The 25,634-nt window shown below is 37.1% G+C and overlaps 2 protein-coding genes across 3 annotated transcripts; one reads left to right on the forward strand and one right to left on the reverse strand.

Moving 5' to 3' along the window:
- Nucleotides 1–1,447: 1,447 nt before the first annotated feature.
- Nucleotides 1,448–8,352, forward strand: LOC116727317 (peptidyl-prolyl cis-trans isomerase A-like). Of its 2 annotated transcripts, none has more exons than XM_032574687.1 (6): nt 1,448–1,743; nt 1,850–1,880; nt 2,200–2,288; nt 3,088–3,184; nt 5,065–5,140; nt 7,882–8,352. In XM_032574687.1, exons 1-6 carry the CDS (start codon nt 1,591–1,593, stop codon nt 7,985–7,987), a joined length of 552 nt encoding a protein of 183 aa, XP_032430578.1. In that variant the 5' UTR covers nt 1,448–1,590; the 3' UTR covers nt 7,988–8,352. The 2 variants fall into 2 exon arrangements, with proteins under 2 accessions (XP_032430578.1, XP_032430577.1); XM_032574686.1 differs by having other exon boundaries at nt 1,452–1,743; nt 7,852–8,352.
- Nucleotides 8,353–9,151: 799 nt separating this feature from the next.
- LOC116727316 (zinc finger CCHC domain-containing protein 24-like) lies at nt 9,152–25,091 on the reverse strand. Its single transcript, XM_032574684.1, has 4 exons — nt 24,329–25,091; nt 22,174–22,374; nt 10,476–10,640; nt 9,152–10,066 (listed from the first exon to the last, which is right to left on the reverse strand). Exons 1-4 carry the CDS (start codon nt 24,527–24,529, stop codon nt 9,953–9,955), a joined length of 681 nt encoding a protein of 226 aa, XP_032430575.1. The 5' UTR covers nt 24,530–25,091; the 3' UTR covers nt 9,152–9,952.
- Between the last annotated feature and the right edge of the window lie 543 nt (nt 25,092–25,634).

Genomic DNA, 25,634 nt, shown 5'->3' on the forward strand with positions numbered 1-25,634 from the left:
GTTTCATTATTACAAATGAAGTTAATCTTTTTCACTGTGTCCTGCTTCTGATACTGCATTGGAGATGAAGGAGATGCTTCCCACCCACAACCTTCAGCCTCTTCAACAACTCTTTGAATAAACCTGTAGAAGTTACATTATATTTTCCTTTAGGATTAGCATAAGATTTAATTTGGGGCTGCATGATGTTACCATTTGTAGCACTTCTTCTTTTGAAAATAAAGTGTATCTATCTTTGGCAGGAAATCGCATGCATTAAATTAAATCAAATTATTAAATCAGTATAAAAAGGTCTTCAAACAATATTATCGCTTATCGCAATAATTTTTGAGACAGATAATCGTTCAGCAAAATTTGTTATCGTGACAGGCCTATATGAGATATTCTAAGGAGTATAATGCTTTCTTTACTCATACCTGACTCAAACCATCATATCGTCACCTTCCTAAAATCATATTGTTTTGGGCACAAAAAAAACACACTTGACAAAAAATTATTTAGGCTATTATTTTACAATAATATGTAACATACATATTATTGTAACTTACAATATGTAAGGTTACATATTGTCACCTTATATATTGAAGGTGACAATATGTAACTATAAATGTAGGGTATAATATATTTATATCTTTGTATACAGTGCTGCCTGGGGAAAAAACACACCACAAGAAATTTGTCAAATTCTCCTGCAGATAATTTGATTTTTGACATTTTTAAAATATGGACAATATAGACTTTCTTTGATCTGTAAATCATTATCGGTCAAAGACATAAAAAGTCTGAAGACTGCTACAGACTCTTTACATACAGTTTGCTTCTGAGTATGAGTTGCTGGATGTTTGTTGTTTCTAGATGTAGAATTCTGGGTAATAAGTGAGAAATAATTGTTTTTAACCCAACATTTTTTTTATTTTAAGATTTTGCTTATGAAAATGTCAGCCTCAAAACATCAACATCAATTATATTTGTGCTTGCTGACCAGATCTGGTGCATTCTGGAGTTGTGATTCCGTGCTACAGAAAACTTCGCAGGGCTGCAAATGGCCCCTGGGCCACACTTTGAACACCCTTTCTTCTTTTCTATATTGGCAGATTGGAATCAACTTATAGGCGCATTCTGCCACCTACTGTAAATGAGTATGTAACACCATGAACTGCCACCTACTAATTGCTGTTTTTTAGTTTTGTCATGAAGTAATCTTCATGTTCTCCTTATTTTATTAATTTTCAAATTTTCTTCTATACTCAGTACAATATGTAACTCAGGTAGACCTACCCTCAGTCTCATCATTATTACTTCCCTTCTATTTCTCTCACTAACATTTTTAAGTAAAACTGACTTGACAAATGTATCCCTTTATCAACACCTCCCTTATATAATCTAAACAACTTTGGCGACCTCTTTAGCAGGCGACATGTGGGTTTGTGTTTCCTGTCTCTTCCAGTCTCGCGATAGCCCCGATACCAAGAGCGTACTTACGTCCTGTTGCGAGAGTATCCTCCAATGCTTCCTTCTACATAGCAGTGTGACTTTAGCTTGTTGAGCTGAGTGAAACCGAGTGTGCTGAGTGACAGTAGTTGTTTTAAGATGTCGATTTTGTTAAACAGGTTAAAGTTCCGTTCTCTGGCCTTCACCGCCGCCCGCCTGTGCAGCAGCGGACCGGCAACAGCAAATAAAAACCCCCAGGTTTACTTTGACATTGCCGCAGACAACGAGCCACTGGGCAGAGTGACATTTGAGGTGAGCAGTTAGGAGCTGTACAGTTTCTTTGTTTTGAGTGTGTCAGCGTTATTTACTCTGCTACGAAATATTCCGCCATCTTAAAATCTTTTATTTATTTTTCTAGCTCAACGCAGATGTTGTGCCAAAAACAGCAGGTAGGTGTTCATTTATTTTTTCATTGTTACTTTTTTTTTTTTTAACCTGAAAATCATTATAAATTAAAGTTAGTACAGGAGTCAATATAATGGAATTAAGACATGTAGAAATTGGGCATACGCCTGCTACTAAATTTATGCAGAATTCCGTGATAACATCTAAAGGCGTGCAGGTTTGAACTGGTTGAGTTTGGGTAGAATCCTAAAGACTTAATGAGCACAAATCAGTTATTGTTTAAAACTAATCTGCATCTGCTTTCTGGACCTCTCTTGAGAATGGAAGAAATGACAAATAACTAATATCTAATATTTCTTGTAGAAAACTTCAGAGCGCTGTGCACAGGAGAACATGGATTTGGTTACAAGGGCTCCTCTTTCCACAGGGTGATCCCTCAGTTTATGTGTCAGGTAAGGGTTTTCCTCCCTTTATTTTTTTTTAATTTCCTTTATGTAACCAGGTGGAACCTGTTGAGATCAAGATCTCATTTTCAAGAGGGACCTGGGCAGAAGGCTGCGATACACAGCAACCTGGTTACAAAATAAAACTAATTAGGTTACCTGGTTACAAAATAAACTAATATGCACAAGTGGAAAACAATAGAAAACAATTTAAAAGCAGTGACTCTGTTTAATAGAATGTTGTTGCCTGTTTTTAAGAACCGCTCAAAATAAATCCAATGAAATCAATTCTGACATCTTGAGTTCAGACTGGAGCTGATTCCAGGCTGTAGGAGCCATCACACTGAATGCTTGCTTCCCCTTTTCAGTTCGAACACGTGGCACATTCAAAAGAAAAATTTTATTAGCGTGTAAAGTATGGGAAATAACAGGTCTATGCAAGAGAGAGCTTAAGTATGCTGGAGCCAAGCCGAGTAGAGATTTAGAAATCAGGATCATCAGGTGATTATTTCTCCATACGCTTAAAGGAGGCCATTCAGCTTTTGCATACAACTCACAATGATGTGTCAGACGTCTGCTACCGGTTACAAACCTTAAAGCACAATGATACACAGTATTTAATGATTGAAAGCATTTGGTCAAAGCATTCATATATAAAACATCTCCATAATCCAGAAGTGGCAAGAATGTTGCTGCTACCAATTTACTTTTAGCTTTGAGAGATAAACAAGATCCATTTCGGTGATAAAACCCATCCTGCTGTCTGTAGTTTTTAGTAATTTTTGTTTTATTTATTTTATGTTTTCAGGGTGGAGACTTTACAAACCACAATGGAACTGGTGGGAAGTCAATTTACGGTTTGAGATTTCCTGATGAAAACTTTAAGCTGAAGCACACTGGACCTGGTAATAATGCCGTTTTGTACATTATTCACATTTCCAGGCTTTATTCTCTAGTAATTAAATACAAGAATTTCTTCTAAAACAGTTGTGTTTGACATAAGACATGAGCTGACACGAAAGCCTCAATTTTTGCCATATTTGCGCAATAACTGAAAAAAAGCATTGCATTATCCAACTGCTTCAAATAGTAAAGTATATTCCTACCACTATTAAAATTGCCTGGCATGATTTCTACTGTTGTAATGTGATTTTACTACTATTGTAATGTGATTTTTAAATTTTGCAATTGTGTTTTTCCTGTCAAGCAAATGTTAAAGTTTTAGCCCTTTCCAAACAAATCAAATTGGGTATCTTGCAAATTTGTGGCATTAGGCATAACTTTGCATACTAGTTGATGATCAAAATATTCAACTCTCAGATAGATAAATTATTTTTTTCATGAAGTTATTGATGGACGGGAAGTTAAAACAGGAATTGCTGATCCATTTTCACAGTACATCCAAATACAGGTTAACTCTGCGAGATCATAACTGGAGGTACTTTACACTTCAACTGCTAAAGTGTTTCCTATATAACATCACCTATTTCTGCAATGTGCACTAACAGCCTCTTTAGAAGCATTAAGACCAGAAGTGAATTGGCGACAGCTGTCTACAAATAATTAAAACCTTGGCATTACCATCACACTGCTTCAGTCCAAACAGATTTTCTTACAGGGATTTTTTTAGAAGTGTACTTCTTCATAGGGTATTAATTCCATAATTTCAGTTTCTGTAGCAGGTCATGTCTTGAGATGAACAAGGTAGCTTCTTTTTTTTTTGTCGAAAAACACGAGTGTGTGCATGCACAGTTTTATGTTTCATGTACAACCTGTATGTGAGTGATAGAACGGGTAATCACAAGGGTGTGCTCTGCTTTGTTCAAACAAAGTTTGTAGGAAAACACCAGACATGGACCCAGCCCTGGTTCTGGACATAAACCCAGCCCTGTAATACATCGAAGTGTGTTACATTTTCAATTTACTTTCAGGGGCTTATTTTTAGTGACAGCCGGTATTTATCAGCCCTAAGTCTGCACTGAGGTTCTATATGTTTAAAATGAGACAAAATGGACCATAAATGTTTGGAAAGCGTGTCACTCTACATTTAAAAATGTGTTTTTAGATTGACTTCTCTGTAGTTTTAAACTGCTACACCAGAGCATTAAAGGTGGTCATTTTAACCTTTGTTCTGATAGTAAATAAATGATCTGTGCTTTGTTCTAGGCTAAATATTGAGAAACACAGGGGTAGTGGATAGCAAATAATGCAATGTATGTTAACTATGCTAAAAAAAAAAAAGTACATTTGCAAACTGTTTTCCTTCCTCTAAACTTTCAAATAATATATTCATATGTTGTGGTTTGCAATATATGTTTAGGGTGTCAATGACTACTGCTTAACACATGTCAACTGAGCAGTCTTGACGATTGGATAAGCAACCACATACAACTTTTGTAAAAAAGAAAAATCTTTTCTGACATGAAAACTCAATTTGTGTTTTTTTCTTTTTTTTTTAAGTGCCATAAAAACTTTAAATATATCTGTTCTTAATGCATCTGGATAATTTAGTGGTTTCACATTTTTAAATTGAACTATTAAATAAAAACAACCGAGATGCACTTGAATAGTTCTTGTCATGTTTATTTTTCTCCACTAGGTGGGGGTTGTGTGCAGTTTTCATAAAATTCTGATCATTGGCATGTCTAAATGAAATACTGTGGAATAACGTTTGTTGTATAAATAAGGGAGTCAAAAGTCTAAGTCTAAAACTCTGCAGTGAAAGGAAAAAATGTGTATTTAGCCGTTGATTAAATATTTTCTTTTATATTTTCTGTGTTTTTAGGTATCTTGTCTATGGCCAATGCTGGACCCAACACCAATGGATCTCAGTTCTTTATTTGCACCATGAAAACAGAGTGGTAGGTACAGGAAAACCTCACCAAAACGTTGACAAATAATTTAAGCAGTTTTTTTCTTTTGGGTAATGTCAGACACTCTTCAAGGGGGCTAGCAGAAATACGTTGCGTTCTTTCTTCATCTTTTCTTACAATTTTGGGAGGGTCAATTTTAAGATATCCACAATATAAAATTAACTGTTTATAGAAAATATTTGATGTTTTTAATCTTTATGTCTTTATCCACTTTTCTCTATAAGAGCTTTGGAACGTGACGTCACTGCTCTAGACGTAGGGATGTGAGCGCCATCTTCAGGGGCCATAAATATAACCGACAAAAACGACTGTCTCACAGATATTTTGAATCTAAGTTACTTAAAATTATTTAGCAATGGTACGAACTTGCTGCGTTATTGGATGTAATGTCCGATCACACGACCGAAATGGTAGAAAGATGGAAAACATACTTTCCTTTCACTGTTTTCCTGCCTGTAAACAATGCGAGGGGGCTAAGCTATCAGAGCTAACGAAAAGGAGACGAATGGGTATCAGCGGTGAGACGTCCTGATATTACGTTCTCCAACATCTCAAGATATCTACAAGTTTGCTCCAGACATGTCCATTCTGGTGAGTGTCTAAATTTGCTTTGTTGGTGTTGTGTAATAATGTTTTCCTATGATTTTGTCTGGGTTTACTCAAGTTCAGTTATGTTGAGTTAATTTAAGTGGGTCAACCTTGTTTAGGTTGGGCTTATATTTTTTATGTAGCATAGTCCGAGTTTTGTCAGTGGACATCGAGGTTATTCCATTATTGTGAAGTAAACTATTTTACTAGTATTATCAAATTTACAGTATTAATACTGATGTGTGTTCTGATATGTCCTCTTAAAGGCAAACCGACGTATGAAATGGATTAGCTCAATCCATACTGAATATGGGTCACTGCGAGGTAAACGCCACAACATAGGACCGACATGCGCGTCAATTAAAGAGGCGATGCAGCAAGAGGTAAATAATGAAAACACATTAGCGGAGGCTATAGAAGTTCGAGAGGCTGAGGAGGAAACCCCAAGAGAGGAGCTCAGCAAGGCTGCACACTCTGAAGAGGAACATGAACCATTTGTGTTGAAATATGTGTATAGTTGGAAGTGACTGTTTTCTCTCATTTAATAATTTAATGTGGTAAACATTCATGAAACTTTTGATTCAAGCACTTCAAGTTGCATGTAAACAGGTGATGAAATGAATCACATTTTAAGTCAAAATTTGATGTTTAAAAGATTTCAGGTAATAAACATACATGTAATGAAAGATTATATTTTTTATAAACATTTTATGTGATTAAAGTAAACAATTGTATAATCAAACATTTTGCAGTAAACATTTAATGTAAACAATCGAATCAGATGAAAGAGCCTATCTTTAAACATTTAATGTATAATTAAACAGTTAAGAGTAAACAATAAAGGTGACAAGTAAAGGTTATGAAATAGATCACAGGAAAGTGTGCCTCATGTAATAGCATGAATTACCACGTTTTTGTATCACTTGGTCACAAGGCAAGGCATTTATTTACAGGAGTGTCTGGTTCGGAAATTGAAGGTCCCCAAGTGAACCTGTAAGCACTTGAAGAGGGAGCAGTAGAGAACAGCTGGCCGGAATTAGCGTTCATAAGTCGGATCAACCTTGAGCTAAACGCCCCTTACTGTGCGGATACCCAATATCCAACTTGCAAACAATTTCACTGCTGTCGGTAATGAAAACGGCGGAATCAAGTTTGTTTTGACCTGTGGCCTTTGAAGATGGCGCCGAGCGACTGTGCGAGATGTAAACGTCATACGCAGTGACGTTGGTTCCAAAGCTCTATTGATTACAGATTTCTCTACTTTTGTGCTTTATTTTGATGTTTGGACAAAAAAACTAAAAACCTAGTCGGTGGTGACAAATGCACAAATCTGTGAGTTCTGCTCACACAGATCCAAACTAATGTTCTCACTTCTCGAAGAACCAAATTCTTTGAGACACTTTCCCAAATTTACTTTCAATGCATTTATTTAAATAGGAAAAAGTGTTTGTCCAAAATTCAGGATAAAAAGCAGGTGATGGCATTTACATTTCTTGTTGTGTTCACTTTTAAAGCACTGGAAGGTGAATATTTTTCTCTGGTAAAGGTCTTAATATCCTGCTTCTATTTTAAGCCTGGTATCATCTGACAAAGCAGTGCTCTGATTTAAGAGAGAAATATTTTGTGTTAAGAGAAATGTTTCCCCTTCACTGTTAGCTCAGCTGCACTTCTTGCTTGGATATTTGTAGCAAAAGTATTCAGTCAGTCACACACAGATTTGACAAAAACCAATTTCAAAAGATAATTTTTGCCAAGAAAACAGTTCCAGTCCTATCTACCATTGTCCATCAGACAATATAGATCTAGATATCATGTAATCATCCATATACAGTATGGTACTCATTTCCTGTTGAAATGGTGTTTTCGTTTTTAAAAACCAGAAAGGCCCATAGTGCTTTATTTATGTCTTTTAAGATGCATTTATCCTTGGTATGAACTTTAGAGGTAATTACTTTTCCCCTTATGGTCATGAAAACAGAAAGTTCTGTGAATCATGGTTGAGGACAGTGAAATGACTTCAAAAACTGATCCATTACTCTTCTTGAAGATAGAAGTCTTGGTTGATCACTGTCCAAGACAGCAGCATTAAAACGAAGCTCTTCTTCTCTCAGGCTTGATGGTAGGCATGTTGTCTTTGGCAGCGTGAAGGAGGGAATGGACGTGGTCAAAAAAGTGGAGTCCTACGGTTCCCGCTCTGGGCACACCTCCAAGAGGATCATGATCACAGCCTGCGGAGAGGTCGAGTAGATGCCCATGTGAGGACCGGATTCTGTCAGTCTGCTGTAATCTCAGTAGAAGATACCTTTCATTATTCATGGCACGAAGAGCTACCTCTCTGGTGAAAATGGATGAGTGCATTTCATGTTTCTACAGTGTCATTTGAATGCTGTTGGTTTTTTACTCTGGTACCCTGTGAGGCCCTTCAAATGTGAACATATTCAGTTGTAAATCAGGTTCTATGCATTTTTAAAAATGTATAAATTCAATATTTTGTGAAAGTGTAATTATTTGTTAAATCTTTTTAGCAATACATAATTGAAACAATGATTGTTGTCCTAAAAAGATACTTTTTACTTGAAAAGTGTGAAATAAAGCCAATTACTTCAAAGTTATGAAGTTATTTTGCAACAGTTTTCTTTCGTACATTGCATTATGACAATGGTTAATATAAAATGGCCATCAATATTTACTGCCTTAAATGATTTTACTACAGCACCATAATCTCACAGAAAAATGTAGAAAAAAATATATATTTTGGGAGTTTCTTGCTTTGCTTGAATGGCATGTTCGCTTGTCTTTCCTGTTTTGAACAGTGAGCAAGAGAAATGGGCATCAGTGTCCCATTTCTCCCAATTGAGATTAAGTCATCGGTTGCTAATTGCAATAAATGCTACAACAACAAAGGGAAATTGGGCTTCTTACAAATCTTTAACAATTGCAATAAACACAGAGTGGGGTTTAAATTCAGCAGTGTTGAATTTAAACACTGCTGGAAAACAAAAGCCAGCTAAGTATTTTGCCAAAATACTTGGCTTTTGTATTTTCGCTTTTGTCTGTTAAACTTTATTGGAAAAGTTTACCAGACAAAGAGTCTGGAAAACTTGGCTTTTATTTTCCAGACTCAGTCCCAAATGAAACATTCAGAATTTTTAACATCTGCTTAGTTAAGCGGAAAGTATCACTTCTCAGCCTTGTCACTTGACTCTTTTGATTTTGCTCAGTTTAAAATGAAATTTAAAAATAAAAACAATTCAAAGCAAAGGAAGCAAATTTCAATCAAGCATATGGATATCTAAAGCCCAGATGTAAGATCACATAAATCCAAGAAAATAAATTCTAGCATCCACAGAAATACAGAAGAATGCAAAACTTTTTATATACTGAACCACACAAAAAAAAACACGCACAGCGTTTCAATGTCAGAATACTCAAGGGATTTGTTTATTGTTATTCAAATAAGGCACATTATTTTGAACTTCACATATTTGTTTTATAATTTCTGTAAAATGTGTGATTATTGCCTCACAACATCTGCTGCATTTCAGGTTTTTATCCCTTTTTTGGTCCCAAGCGACAAGTACCATCTTACATCCTATAGGGCACTTTGGTGAGTCTTCCTAGCTCTGTGTCTTCTATATATCCGTTATAGCTTCCTATGTTAATAAAGTATATCATTCTGAAACACCAAGCCGGTGTGTTCCTAACAATCACAGTAAGACTTGACGGTACAGTCAAATATATTCATCTCAAATGTGTAATACGCAGCAAAACATAAAAAAGATGTACCCACCAGTACTGAGAACAGCAGAAACGCATTAATATTGCATACACATCTTAGTAAAGACTTGCATATTTTATACAGAAAACATGATTACATTTACAGTGAATTAGTTTGGAAATATACAAACATGTATAAGACTTTTTGATCTGAAACTCTATTCTGTCATGTAGAAACAGACAGATAATCTTGTTTGAAATTCACAGTAATTCAGTTCTTTGGTAATAGATGAGATTTCACATGAAGATAACAGTCACCTAAAAGAACGCATCTCAATCCACTGAGATGAATTTTTCAGAAAACCTATTTCATGACACTTATGTTAGATTCATTACAGTACAGAAATGATTCATTATTACTTGTTTTAAATGGTAAAATATGGAACGGTGAATGTTTTGAAGGAGTCTGCGCTCAGCAAGGAGAGGCAGAGCGTCCTACTGCACGCGGCGGCAGTAGTAGCCGAGTACTTTGCATTTTTCACACAGGTGCTGGGGATGTTCTTTGCTCTGGTCTGACACGTCCAACCCATCTGGTTTCTCCAGAGGTCTCTGAAAGTAAGAAATCACAAATGTAAATCTTTGGTTCATTGCGTTGCATTTGATCATGCTTCAGCCAAACAAATCCTGTGCACTTTATTGGGATTTTATGGGACAGACCAACGCATAGCAGTGGGAAAATTACAAAATGAAAGGAAAATATTTATTTTAAAAGTAGTGTTGGGGCGTGCCGTGGTGGCGTAGCGGTTAGCGCGACTCATATTTGGAGGCCTTGAGTCCTCGACGCGGCCGTCACGGGTTCGACTCCCGGACCCGACGACATTTGCCGCATGTCTTCCCCCGTTTCCTGTCAGTCTACTGTCATATAAGGGACACTAGAGCCCACAAAAGAAAAATCAACGGGCAAGAGTTTTGACTCAACCGGCCAAGACTACTGATACACTCAGTTGTACAATTTTACCTGCTTGTGAGGGTAAACGTTGATGTGGCACTTGATACACTCCTGTCCCATGTTGGCCCAGGAGTTGCCGCTCATCCACTTCCTCTTGCATTTAGGGCATTTATATTCCCCGAAGCATCTCTTCTTTCCCTGGTACGGGGTCAGGCCTTCACCTTTGGGTCGAGCCTGAAAAACAGTTGAAAAACAGTTGGTAGGAACCTCATTGTTGGATAAATATGTAAAAATGCTGATTTTACAGACATGATACTAAACAGCTTTAGGAGATTAATCTGTTACATAAGTAAAACAAAACATGATTTAATCTATTAAAACAGTAGCATTAAAGCACATTTAATAAATAAGGACTATAAGCTTAAACAAAATGAAGCACTTTGTATCTCTGCTGTTGCAGAATACCAGAACTCATCAGGAGCTAAGTTGGAAATACACTATGCAGCCAACACAATAAAAAGCACTTTTGCATAAATATTGTTTTCTTAAAATAGTACAACAGTGCAGATTAAAAAAACACAACAAGGTACTTAACATCTGATGTACTTTATTCTTCTAATGCATGTCACAATAAGTGATTTGTTAATTTGGGACTCATTTGATTTGAACTTGGACATGAAAATATTCAGAAACATTTTTTTCATCCTCTTACAATCACAAATATGATTATTATAATATTTTTTGTCCGACTAAATGGAAAAAGAAATAAAATGTATGGGTTTCAGGGTAAACTGAGATGGATTACAAAATGCATGCCATTCTTTGTCAAAAACCTTGGAGATCGTGTAGAATTATGCACCACGTTTTGTTGGTTTTCAAACTAGATCACAAGAAAATACATCGCGGTACTTTTTTGCCATGCACTGTAACTGACAGACACTTTCTTTACTGAGCTTCAGTGGGGCCCAGCTGAGAGACATAACCTTCAACAGCTTTGCAAACATTTTAGCTTTTGCCTATGTCCACCTTCCTCTGCAGACTGAAGGACCTGTTTGGTTTCTTTGGACCAGAGCCAATTCAAAGCTCTGTGTGATTGCAATGGGAAGCCAGAGCTGCCCTGTTGGTGGTCAAGAGAGTCAAGTTTTGTCTCCGGAATGAGACGATTATTTATGGTTTCTCAATCGGAGTAAAGGAAACACACTCTGCTTTGATGTCTGATTAAACCTCATGGTTCTGAGCGATCCTTAGATTACACAAAGAGATCTTATTTTGTGGAGGGATTTAAAGTTATGGAAACTTTTCTTTTTCAGAATATATTGTAATTTATTTGTCAGAGGAAAATAAAGAACTTAGGCTTCCCCTTTATAAATAACCCTTCTGCCTCCAGCTGTGGTCCCAGGGGACTGTGAAAGACTCCACAGCCAGAAGGGGGGGCAAAAGGAGGGGCCCCTATGCCATAGGACAAATACCTCTGGGTCTAAGTCATCCCTCCCAACTGGACGTAGTCCCCCAATCAGAATGCAAAGATCTTAGGAGGGAGGAAATAAAACCCAGATGAACTCTACACATTTTGAACATGACAAAAATCCCAAACAGAGCCACAAAAAGAACCTCGTCATGAACACTTCAAATTAAAAACATAAGACTGAATCTGCATCGCATCAAAACATTTTTCACAGCACAAAGCTCTCCTTCCCCCACCCCTCCAACACATCACAGATTATTTTAGTCATTTCCAGGACAGCATCTGCTTAACAAAACATGTCAAGCCTATGACTGCCAGGGCCTCAGCGAAGCCTTTTCAGGCTTGCGCTTGCATCATTCAGCCACCAGGAGGCACTTCAGGGAGGGTCACATCTGACAGAAGATCACACTTTCTCAGGCGCCTGCAGCGACAGTGGACAGCTCATCATCTTCCTGCAGGAGGAAACAGCTTTCACTCTTCAGAGCAAAACAAACAGACTGTCCCTAAATTGTGGAGCCCACGGGGCAACAAGAGCCATTAAACACTGGAGAGTTTATACAGGTTCCATCAAAGATGTCACGTACTGACAGCCAACAAATGAAACTCACACTTTTGACCTGACACAGTGGAGACACTCAAGGAACACAGGGAAAGCTGAATGAAGGAAGGGCTTTTTGTAATTGTAATATAAATAGAAGCAGGATCAGGCATCAAGACACAGTTTCTTGCATAAAAGGGCAATATATATTTTCACGTTTTGTCTCGCTACCACAAATTTCATTGTACTTTATTGGAATGTTCTGAGACGCATCAACACACAGAAGCACATGATTGTAAATGGTTTCAACTTATTTTAAAAAAAGAAGCTAATTTAGTTCAATTTACTCAGATACCTGTTAGTAAAACTCATTACAACTATTCCTTTAAGAATTCACCTAAAAAATAACATTTAGTACTTAAAAAACATATTATTATAATAGTGCTTGGCAGTTAGAAAGAAAAATGTGGAAGTTAATGATTTGAGGATTTAATGAGAACAGAGAATCTTTCAGGGTTGCCACAAGGAGAACAGAAGATGGAAACATGTGAGCATAGTGGAAGAAACAAACAGAAAGAAAAGAAACCAACTAGCCTACATACTGAAGATGTTTGACAGTGACATGGGAACTGGGTGAGTATGATCAGGAAAATGCTGAACAGCTGGGAAAGAATGTTGAGCGGGGAATTACAGCGCACTCCCTGCCTGTTCACAAATTTACCTATTTGCAGACTTTTTTCTGGAACATAGCTTCAAATTATTTGTGGAAAGTTCAGCTACTAGTTCATGTTTTTTTTTTCTTTTGGAGAGATAAGTAAAATATTCAAAAGAAAAAGCAGCTTGGGAAGACATACTACTTTTGTATAATGCTGCCTGACTAATTGTTAGCTGGCATTTGCAAAGCAGCCAATCCCGGAACACCAATCGTTTTTCTTTGGCATTGATTGGTTGTACCTCCAAGAGAGGAGACAAAGAAGATCATGCATGTATGCATCTGTGAAGGTTCCAAATGGTTTCCATTGTGTATTAATGTTAAAGTAGTAGTTTTGGTGTTTGAACTATTAAAATGGGCAGCTAAAAGCTTTTTTTCGAGGAGGGTCTCAAATAATTCAGCTATTGGTGGACGTTTGGGGTCTCTAACCCCCAAATGGAGGGAGTCCAGGGTATGAACAAAAATGCACAGAGAACAGAAGAAATTAAAGAAGCAAGCTCCGAAGAATGATTTGAATACACTAATATCCAAATAACAATAAACAACCCAAAAATGATCAGAATACAAACACAAATGAAAACCAAAGCACAAACAACTGAGGAAATAATTGAAAATTGGAGTATACAGATGATCTCCAGCCAAACTAACTGAGCTTAACCTATTTAACAACACTGGTTAATGTAAAAAGCTGGCAGAAAGACCCCAAAATCTTGTTGTAATTATTCAATAAAATAATATACGTTTGTGGTTTTAACATCACAAAATTTGCAAAAGTTCAATGCATATGAATAGTTTTGCATTGCATTTTAAATATGTTCAGAGTTTAAGAACTCAGGTTGGCTGTTTTGTGCTAAATACAAATACCTGGTAAAACTTGTGCAGCTCAATCATTTACAGGACCTGAAACAAACAAAATGCTTAAATGTTTGGCTACTGAAGACATCTTAGGTGTTTCGTCTTTCTGAGGAAGGCATGACGTTCTGATAAAGGGTAGCAAACTTGTAGCTGCTCCCAATGTTCACCACAAACATAGAAAATGGATTGGACAATCGGGTGAAGGTTGAAAACTTGTGTGATGAACTAACATGGCAAAACAACCACAAATCATATCTGGCGCTTTAAATTAAGAGCAGCAAATATGAAGGGATTTTAAAGCTGCAGCAGATAAAATTGGACAAAATCCATTCAACCCAGTGAGAGAGGCCCAGGAGGTGGTTACCATCATCTGGAAATCATCAGGACAAACAATGGACCCGTCCAAATCCCCCCCTCCGACACACATGCACACCCCTTTCTCTTTAGGTCATTCACTCTCATGCTTCCATGAGGCATTCAACCTGGTTAACAGAGACCCACGGGACACCATGCGGTCAATTACTCAACACTAACAAACCCTGAGTGCTCACTCTCTCTCTCTTACTGAGTTTAATTTGTATCAGACCCCCACAGTATGATGGAAAAACTCAACTATCACTGAAACAAAACTCCACATGAATGCCTGGACTGACATCAGCTGCAGCAGGTCCATCTGTTTTGACTCCTAATCCAAGTTAAATAACAGAGTTTCTATGGCTTTGACAAAAAGTAAATGAACATCAGTTTTAAAATATATATATTTTGATTAATTGTAGACAGATTTTTTTTTAACATGACTCTTAGGCTTAAGAATTGCTACTGGCCCTCATAAATGTGGCTAACTGCAGCAGAATATTTTTTTTTATGCAAAATTATATTTCAGTACATTATTTGAGTGAGGTAAATAAAAATTAATCCCCTATTGCGATATTGTTGGGTTGTCACAAAATAACTTGAGCAACAATTAACAGCACCCCCAACTATTTCTCTAAATTAAATATACCTGAAAATGTATTTGCACTCTCTAACAGGCTTTTTATTTCTGAACATACTGAATTTTAAACATAAATAATTGCCAAACTGGCCATAAATTACTTTTCACACCTTTTCTATAGTTAATGTTGTTAACCATTAATAATAGAAATTTAACAGTTTAATACACCATAACAAGGCAATACTGTTATTGTTTGCGCTACTGTTCATCCTGGTTAATACTGCCAGTTCTTTTCATAATGACTTTGACTTAAATACTTTAGTTTCACAATTCAAGGTCATAAGTTCTTCTTACAGACACATTAATGTATTAAATGCCATCCTGGGCCTAATCTTTTTCTAAGCTTGCACATTCCAATTCCTGACAGGATTAGTACAACTTAAAAAAGAAAATCTTTAACCCAGCTGATTCCCACATACACACAGTCACACAAATTATACTTCTTAGTGTCCATTTCTCCCACATCAGTTCTTTTACTGGGAGACGGATTTTGCTCCCAGTATGCACTCTGCTCAGTCTGGAGTCAGACTAAGCTTCATACTGATGACATATACAGCTGTAAACCAGCATTGTGTTTCACAACGAGTGAATGGCAGGGGCAGGTGGGCTGGCAGACAAAGAAGAGTCGAATTGGAAACATGAGCATTTAAAGAAGGTCAGAAGGTTTAGTGAAGAAAATGTGTTCAGTTTAATTTTTGCTCCATTTTGTTGTTCACCTATAAAAGTCAGGCAAAATTAAATCAAAGATAACACATTTAACCTTTTTTGGCTCCCTGCAGCTTTGGCTCCTCCTGCGTCATTTGGACACAAACATGATTTTTTTGGAAAGACTACCATAGAAGCATTTGCAACATTTCTTCCCCCAATTTCTTATTCTCAAAGCTGTTATTGACTTCATTATTTTCTATTTTAAGCCACTAACTGTCATGTGGCATTAGGAGCAGGACCAAAATGCAAACAGGAGAATGGAATGTGACCCATAGTTTAATGAAAAAAGGCAAAACTTACAAAAACTGAAAACATTGAAACATGGGGAGAGTGCAAAGAAGAGCAACAGTAGGAACCAGAGGAGAACAATGAAACCAGAGCTGATATGCTGAGGAGGAGTCAAAGTGACAAAGAAACCAGAGGTGTTTAATGACGAGTGAGTGCAGCTGGGGAAGGAGCCAGTGCAAGGGAAGATGGAAATAATGAACACCTGGGAGAGCAATGGAAGGCTGAAGGTGAGCAGAAAGAAAAAATATAAGGGGAAGAAAGTCTTGAACCTGGTATAAAACAGAATTAAATACTTTGTTCATTCATGTCACTTTATTTGTGAGAATAAATGAAGCGACACAATGACAAGCCTAAATGGTGAAATAAAATAAAAATACACAATAAGGAACTAATCAAACAGATTAGATGAAACTAAAGTTGAAACAACAAACCATATGATACCAACTGACCATTTTAGATATTGAAGTTTCTTTTAAAAAAAGAAGCACAAAAAGTTAATATTTTCCTGTTCTAAAATTGCCATAGAAACAAAATTTATCCGCATTTATATATATGTTGCCAAAGGGTGACAGATTAGCAGTAGAACTGATAATGATCAAACTTTATGCTTTGTTTTTAAGTTGATTAAAAAAATGGGAAAAACTGTTTATTCAAACTATTTAAATCTGTAGACTTTCTATGCATGACAAAATATCTCGGCCTAGAAAAAAACTATGGAATATGTGTAATATCAACACCAGCAAAATAAACAAAATAAATAGAAATAGAGTAGCAGTTTTTATTCAAAAAATGCACTTTGAAATGGAGTCAACAGCAAACATTACACTATGGCAGGACATATTACTATTTTTAGTTTCAAAAAGAACAGGAAAGATTTAAAAAATGAACATTTGCTCTTAATAACTCAACATTTATGCATAAATGCAAACAATGTCATTAACATTAAATAAAAAAATCAAGAAGCCTCAGTCCTGTGCAGGGTTACGTTATGATCTTGATGTGTAGTTACGGCACTGAAACTTAATTTTTTGTGAACCTTTGAGTTGCATCTAAGATTTTAGGGTAGTACAGTTTGTGTAACTCGTTTTAAACAGTTAAACCCACAAACCCCTGGGTAAGTTCATTAGTGCAGAGAGATGACAGACACAGTTTATCAAAGGGAGTCTCTATCCACCCCACATTCCAGGGTTTTCTCTATCTCGCTCGCCGTCCTCAGCAGATTGGTGGCAAAAAACAACAACAGACAGCTTACAGGGAACCGATAAGACAGATAAAGCGGCTATCAGTGGGAGTAAAAACAACAAAAAACAAAACAGCAGAAATAAGTGTTGCATTAAAGTTTAACGTTGAGTTAAATTCTATCTAACTCTAACATGATTGCTAAGTTAACTGATCTTTCTAAATGTGTGTGTGCATGGTTGTTTGACATCGCCTTTGCGGTGCCTGCTAGAAATACTGACCACCCGCCCATGAACCTGCAATGACAGATGTACTAAGATTACATTTAATAAAAATGCCTTCATTAGCAGACAGTATTTTAGATATTTTAGATGAAGTTGCAAACTCAGAGGAAGAACTCTGATTGGCTAATCCCATCTGCTTTTAGGCACATAGCTGGAAAATATGGTGCAGTTATCAAATTGCTCAAAAATGCACTCCTGGTCAAAAAAAGTTTAGATTGAAAATACAAATAAATTTTACTTTTATGTTTTACTTTCAGTTAATATTATGATGATTTTTTTTTTTACATTTTGCTGCAACTATTGGTGTTATGGTATTTGGTATAATTTAGTTTTTTTCCTGATTATTTATTTATGCTCCTGTTGTTGCTGTGCATGTTTTGTGCATTATGTTCCAATGTTTTATTCTGACAATAAAATAAAATGTGATTTAATAAAAAAGATCTCACGTAAACTACTATGACATATTTTAGGTTGGAGTTGTTTTTTACATTTTAAAAGTCCAATTTGGTTTTGGTTCCTCACCAACAGATTCATCTAGGAGGTGAGATATTAAAAGCTCTAACAGAGACTTACTTTAGAAATTCCAAAATGAATAGGCAGAAATTCTCACTAACTGATGAATTCAACAAATCTCCTATGTTTTCAAAAGAAGGAAAAACCTAAGTCCCTAAAAGAAAGTGCAACTGAAATCCTTCAAAGAATGTGTGCCAAATTTTTTACATAAAATATAGACTCCAAACTGATCCCAGTTCAGTCCGCGCAGATAAATACAGTCCATTCAACCATTTAACTTTTTAAAATGTCCACAAACAAATTCTCCAGTGAGCTGAAACCAAAAACGCAACAGGATAAGCTGAAAAATCATCATCACATTGTGATACCTAAGTTGGCAGCTGCACTGGTTGCCATAGAAACTAGCTATGTTGTGTTTCATGTTTCTAAGACCCTCATGTACTTTGCTTAGGTTAAAAAACAATTACTCATTTATATTCTTGGCATTGCTTTGCGGATAATAAATAATTGGGGACTTTTTTGAAAAAGAAAAAAAAAGAAAAATGCTTGGCAGAGCTAAGCAAGGATTTCCCCACCTGTTTCCACTTTGCAAAGCTAAACATTTACATCCTGTGAGAGGTAAAGACCTAGAATGAAGTTAATTGTTTAAAGACAACTAAACACATCTTATATGTAATAAAGATTTATTCAAAGAACATAAAATACCAACATCAACCAGTATCACTTGTTAAAATGTGACCTGAGCCATATACCATTCAGGACTGTTCTTGTCTTTCTTTGCTACTTTACTGTGATTTTATGTGATAAACCGACACATAGTAGTCCATCACTGTAAAGTGGAAGGATAATACAGAGGCTACAATTTTTAGGTATAAAAATAAAAAAGTGTGGCATGCATTTGTATTTTACCCTCTTTTAACCCAATATAACCAGAATTGACAAGTGGCAAGTAGAAAGCCACTGTTGAAAGAAAACCATAAGAAATGTCTTTTCAATTTGGCACAAGCCATGCAGGGACACAGCAGGTCTGGGGAAGAAGGCACTCTGGGTAAATGACTCCAAATTTGAACTTTTTAGCAAATAAACCAGATGTTATGGTAAGGTGGAGAAAAACCAACACAGCAAGCAAGCTATGACTTTAAATATCTCTGATCACTTTCAAAGACCAAAAATAAATCAAGGAATTCCTTCTGCAGTTATCAGAAGTTTCCCTGTTCAGACTGATTATCCAGGCAGGCTCTTCCCTCCATTCAAACATGATTAAACTGTAGCTGTAAAGACATACACCCTCTTCCTGCACTACCCAGTGTTTCCAAAAACACGCAGCTGATCTGGCGGTCTCCGGGCAGCTGCTTTGGTTGTTTGCGAATGTCATGTCTGATGGTTGCTTCTCAGTGTTAGCAGAGAGAGACGGAGATGACTCCGGCCAACGGAGATGTGCGAACAATGCGGGCTGACTTCCTGACCTCTGGTTCCACAGAAACAATGCTCCACTTATTTATTCCAAGCCCTTCCCACCATACACCCATTTACTGTCAGCACTGTGACTTTTCTGTATTATCTTACCAGGAGCAGGCTTTAGCTACTTTACTAGCAAACAATAACCGAAACATAATTGCCTTAAATAATAGTTTGACCTGATTTAAAATATAAGCATTATTTTACAAACTTTTTTTAAATTGCAAATTAAACTTTAACAAATGTTTTGGCACCCTGACATTGCAATAAGACATCAAAAGCCCACCCAATGAATGATTTCAGCTGTTTCAAGCTCAAAATACTTCAGATTCCAGTCAACATGAACAAAAAGCATATTGTTCATTAGTTATAGCCTCGGTTTGTTGCGGCTTCAACTGACGAGGCCTTCTGTCGTGACTGTAATGCCACAACCATCTTCTTTGATTGGAATTATTAAAAACACATGACAAAATATCTGACATCATCTTTCTAAAGGAGAACTCAACCAAAGATCGCAGGAATGTTTTCCAGATTTTGCACAATTCAAAATGTGTAAAGGAGACACAACCGTTAGTGTCTTAATCTGTCCCTGCAGCAAATAACCCAGCTTTTCAGAGTGGTACTGTTGACCTATGACATCTCTTATTGTTTTAAGTGCAGGAGAACACAACACAAAAAGTATTTAGTGGTACATTGACTTTTTTAGCTTCAGCTGAGACTTCATCAAAGAAGCAGGCATTTAGTGCTTGGCAAGAGCTGTACTCTAACTTTCTTTTCTTATCTGAGTAACAATCTTTGGTTCTTATAACTATAACTCCAGTACAAATCAGTTCCAGCTGCAAAGACTGTCAGTCTGATTATTGCAAACACGACATGCCATTTTGCATGAATAAAAATCTGCCTTTTGAACATTTACAGTGCCATTTACAGTGTATTCCTTCCCTTTCAAGTCTTCTAACATATTTTAATGTCAGGCAAGAATAACCTCAGTAAATACTAAATTAGGTTTTGAAATGATGATTAATTCATTACGTGAAACAAATTATCCATACCAACCTGGCCGCACAGGTGAAGAACCAAATACCCTTAAACCAAACAAGTTGTGGGTTCCACCATTGGCACAATGACTGCATAAATGGAGTAAGAGGCCATCAGTCTTTAGCACTCATGTGAAAAAAGGTAATACTAAGGCATATGAATTGAAATTGCCAGATACTAAAGATTTTATACATCTTTTTCATGAACAAAAAAGATGTTCATAAAAAACATCTTTTTTTGTTCTTTTACATATGGGAACAATTTAAGAAGATATAAACCACCAGAAGTGAAAATTAATTGTTTATTACTACAGCTTTCAAGATAGCATCTTATTTTCACAGACACGGGCACATGTTCATAGTTGTGAACATATAAGTTCACTGTAAAACTGTTTCTCCTCCTTCCTTACATTCCTACAAAACCTGCATTCTGTATGAAAGTGGATCAAACTTCTCATTATTCTCAGCTATGAGGACAAAACTGCAGCCTCAAAACCCAAAGACAAAAACATTTTACTTTTTGTTGTTTTGTTGTGGTTGTTTCCTGCAATGAAAAGAACAAGTAGTGAAAACTATTTCGTAATAATGCACTTTTGGTGATAACAGTTGTGTAAGAAGTCAGTTAACGAGGCTGGCAGCTCTAAAGGGGAATCCAGCGGGCTTGAACCGAAAAAAACAACTCTGGACCTAACTCATAAAATCTCATATTGTTTGGTTCTTACAAAAAAGAATGGCTTTTTGAAAGATTATGTTTCATCATGTCTAATGCAAAATTAGCAGCATTTCAGAAAAGGAACCATAAAAAAACTGTCAAGCAAGTTGATGGTGTGATGGTCTGTGGCAGCTTTGTTGTTTTAGGACACAGAGGGCTGTAATTTATAGAACCATGAATTTTGCTCCATAGCAGAAAATCAGAAGGAGAAAGTCTACCAGGCACATTTTTTTTATATTGAGGTCAAGCACATCCCGACTATAAAATGAAGCACACCAACAAGTCCTTGTCTTTAAGGAAATGTCTAAACTTAGATCAAGTTGAGATCCCATGCCATGAACTTAAACAGACAAAACAGTCATTCCTTAAAAGACTTACATCAGACAATGATTCTTTTGTTACAGCAGATAAACATGCTGGGAGACTGTTTAAGTTTAGACTCCACGGATACGCAAAAATCATATTCACCGTCTAATTGTTTCCATTACACCTTACAAATGTCAGGGACTTCCCTGAGAGCATGATCAATGAGGAACCACAGCTGCACATAAAGCTGTGGTAACATTACTTTCATGTTTAGAGTGGAGGTCTTGCCTAGTTCTACAGAGGAACCTATCATCTTTCATTAAGGCTGCCTCCCAGATCCAATCTGGCATCTGCTGCTCATTACCAGCCTGCCCTGGTCTATCTAACTCAAATATGTGCTGAAGAAACTATTTTGCACTGAAAAAAATAATGCACAAATTATATTCTTACATCAGAGTTAAAATTCAGAAGAATAAAAGCTGGGGCGAAGGCCTGCATGCGCAAGAAAGCAGGAGGATTTAATCTTAGACTCTTTCATGAACATAGTCAAATCCTTTTGATCTATTTTTCTAACGTTACATCACTTCGTATGTTCTACAAAGAGCTTTAAAGTATTTGACAAACAGCTCAAATGGCCCACACAACTGCACAAGCTGTTTCACATTAGGTTGTTCGCAGATCTGCTCCTGCCTGATGTGCAGTATCACACACGCCTCACCTGAGGGCAGTCTTTGATGTAGTGTCCTTTGTTGAAGCATAGGTGGCACAAGTAGTTGGGCGGCGGCCTTTTGCTGGGTTTGTGCGTCTCGGGGGACAGGGAGAGATCTGAGAAGTGGTCTGCCAGAGAGTTCAGACCGTCAACGATGTTACTGAAGGACCCATATGGAGAGGAGCCTTTGTAGAAACTTTTAGTCAAAGCCTGTAAGGAAAAAGAAGACGGAAAAATAACAACACTGGTTGTGCTCCCTAACATTTAAACTGGAATTTGTGACTTCAGGGGATCTTTCTGTTGAGTTTTCCAAATTAAAATTTGGACATTTCAGGTTCTGAATAAAATTGGAACACAAAATGAAATTACATTGCACTAGCAGCTGTTTTACCACTTCTGGATGAGGTTTATGATTTCTTTTAATGTATATATTCATGCCATGTGAAACTTAGAAATACTGCTGAACACACCGGGAATGCATAATTAACCTCTAAACCAGGGGTGTCAAACTCCGGTCCTCGAGGGCCGGTGTCCTGCAACTTTTAGATGAGCCTCTGCTGCACCACACCTGAATAGAATAATTAGGTCATTAAGGCTCTGGAGAACTGATCTACACAAGGAGGAGGTAATTAAGCCATTTCATTCCACTGTTTTGTACCTGTGGCACATCTAAAAACTGCAGGACAGCGGCCCTCGAGGACTGGAGTTTGACACCTGTGCTCTAAACTGTCACCCCCGGACACCTGTGTCATCATGATAGTTAAGAGATTTAAACAACATGGAGTGGTGCCCACCACATCATGACACTGCCAACACCAAGTGTTGTAGTGGGGATGATTTCATAGCAGAAATGTATTGCTGTTTTGTGATGATGGTCCTTGTAAAATTTGGTAGTCGCCGGAGAAGGTTGAGAAACACTGCCTTAGAGCGCTATTTATCTCAGCTCTGCACAGAAGAACTGCCTGTATCCCCAATTACAAAAACTCATTGTTGTGACTCTGCAGTAGAAGAGCATTTTGCATGCATTGTCCCATCCGTCACCCAGATTGATTACCCTGTTTGTCCCTGCAACGCTGAAACCCAGCAGTTTTTGAATTTCTGCAGATGTGTACTCTCTGCTGTTCACTGTGTGACCCAATAGTGTCCATTTCCTCGTAAGAACAAAATGCCTTTGTCATGCATTACTCCAACTGGTCCTAGTGGCAGGACATAATCAGCATCTTTGTGCCTGTGGAGGAGATGGGTGCTATGGCACCGTGGGGAAAATCATGAAGACAAGCCTGCATATACTGTCTGTTTAATCTGAAGGCATTATGGACATTGAAATGTGCATTCATTCTGTTGTCCTGGATTTTATTACTTTACTCGGTTTATGTTAGCTGTCAAATTTACAGTTTTTGATTTTTAGTCACACTTAAACGTTGATGACCAACTGTTCTTTGCAGGGGCTTTTTCTTCAAAATTCAGTATAATCCAAGTCCTCCAGAGCTACATTTCTCTATTTGTGGATGATGGAGTTCTGGGACCTTAAAAAGACATTTCTGTCCCTTTCCAGACTGATAAGGTCATGACTTGCTGCTTTTGAAGATCATTGAGCCTACTTCATGCTGGCTGACTGGTTCTGATTAGTTTTTTTCTCTCCACCCAAGGTGGATTACTTTTTCACATAGGGTCAAGTTGGTTTTATTCACTTCATAAATGAAAACATCATTTAAAAATGCTTTTTGTTTTACTCTTGGTATTTTTTGACAGATATTAAAATGTGTTCAAGTAGGCAGATATTAAAATAGATGTGTTCATCTATTTTTGACAGATATTAAGATGTGTTCAAGTGTGACAAAAAGTAAAACCATAATAATTCTAAACTTCAATGCCTCAGTTTCCCTTTGTATGTTTGTCTTCTTCAGTGCAAATTCGTCTGACCAAGGGTGAGGCCCAAAACCCTTGTACACATTGACACCAGAAGTCTGTAGACATTTGGGTACAAAACGCTTATTCAAATATTTCCCACTGTACATTGCGACCCAAGAAAGGCGTACAGCAGGTGAGATTTACTGTGAGATTTTTTTTTTCTTTTTGTATGGCTAAAAAAAAAAAAAAGTTTTATGCAAATCGTAAAACATCCATTCAAAGTGTGAATCATTGTGATCGCTTCATGATGTACCTCAGTGTTCAGATGGAAGAAGTTGCTGAGATAGCTGGAGCTCAGATCAGCCGCGATGCGCTCCGTCCCGTCCCGAGTGGAGGAGTCCGACTCGACCTTAACGCCATCGACAGCGCTGCCCGGGGCGTCCTGCAAGGACATGTACACCCAGCTGAGCAGCTGAGCGGGTTGGTACAAGCCGGTCTCTATTGCAGACATCATGTCGTCCCTGGAGGAGGACAGCTGCGTGACTGCGTCTCTTACTGAAACAGAGCCGCCGGGATTCGTTCAGTCATCCCTGTGGTCCGGATTACTGCATGTGAAATCCCTCTGTGTTCACTTGTATGGAGCCATGAGAGGATCCCCATAAAACGCGATGCAGTGTGTTAGGCTGGACGAGCCGCAGCCTGAATGCCAGGTTTCAGGGTGGCGTCACAGCAACTACAGGAGATCCCTCATGTATGTTCACAGTTTCCTTGCCACACCTCTAGACAATCAGAAACTAGTGATTTTATAGTTAAATTACGTGTCAAAACATATTTTAATTTTAAATGCGAAGCAAATGTTATAACTGATACAGAGTTAAATTAATGACCCACCATGTGTTTGCTGAGGATACTTTTTACTGACAAAGCTGGTGAATAATAATTAAAAAGTAAATCAGAATACAACACAGGGCTCTACTATATGTGCAAATAGCTTATCATTAGCGCACTGCTGCCATCTAGTGTTCAGAAGTTATACTGTATCAACATTTACGCCACACAAAGTGAAATACGTCATTAATTCACATTCTGTGAACGTGTTACCTCACATAATATTATAAAATAATATTAATGATATCAAATGTAATATATATATATATATATATATATATATATATATATATATATATATATATATATATATATATATATATATATATATATGCATGCATGCTTGTGTGTGTGGAGATCCTACACACACACTTTGCAGGATCTAACAGGTTATCTTCCAGGGTTGTCCTGTATTTAGCTTTATTCATCTTCCCACCATGTCTGACAGCTTTCTTGCTTTAGCATACAGCATTATCAAGCCACTGACATGTTTCACCATGAAGACGGTGTGTTCAAAGTAGCAGTGTTATTTTTCCACTACATGTAACATTTTGCATTTAGGCTAAAAACTTTGATTTAAGTCTTACATGGTCAGAGTCCCTTCTTTCCCAAATTTTCTGTGTTCCCTCAATGTTTGATAAACTATAAACTCAATGTGTTGTTGTTGTTTTTTCCCACAGTGCCTTCCTTCTTGACACTTTTCTATAAAGGCCCAATTTGTAAATTGCACA

This window comes from Xiphophorus hellerii, chromosome 10 (assembly GCF_003331165.1).
Source record: "Xiphophorus hellerii strain 12219 chromosome 10, Xiphophorus_hellerii-4.1, whole genome shotgun sequence".
NCBI classification, from domain to species: Eukaryota; Metazoa; Chordata; class Actinopteri; order Cyprinodontiformes; family Poeciliidae; genus Xiphophorus; species Xiphophorus hellerii.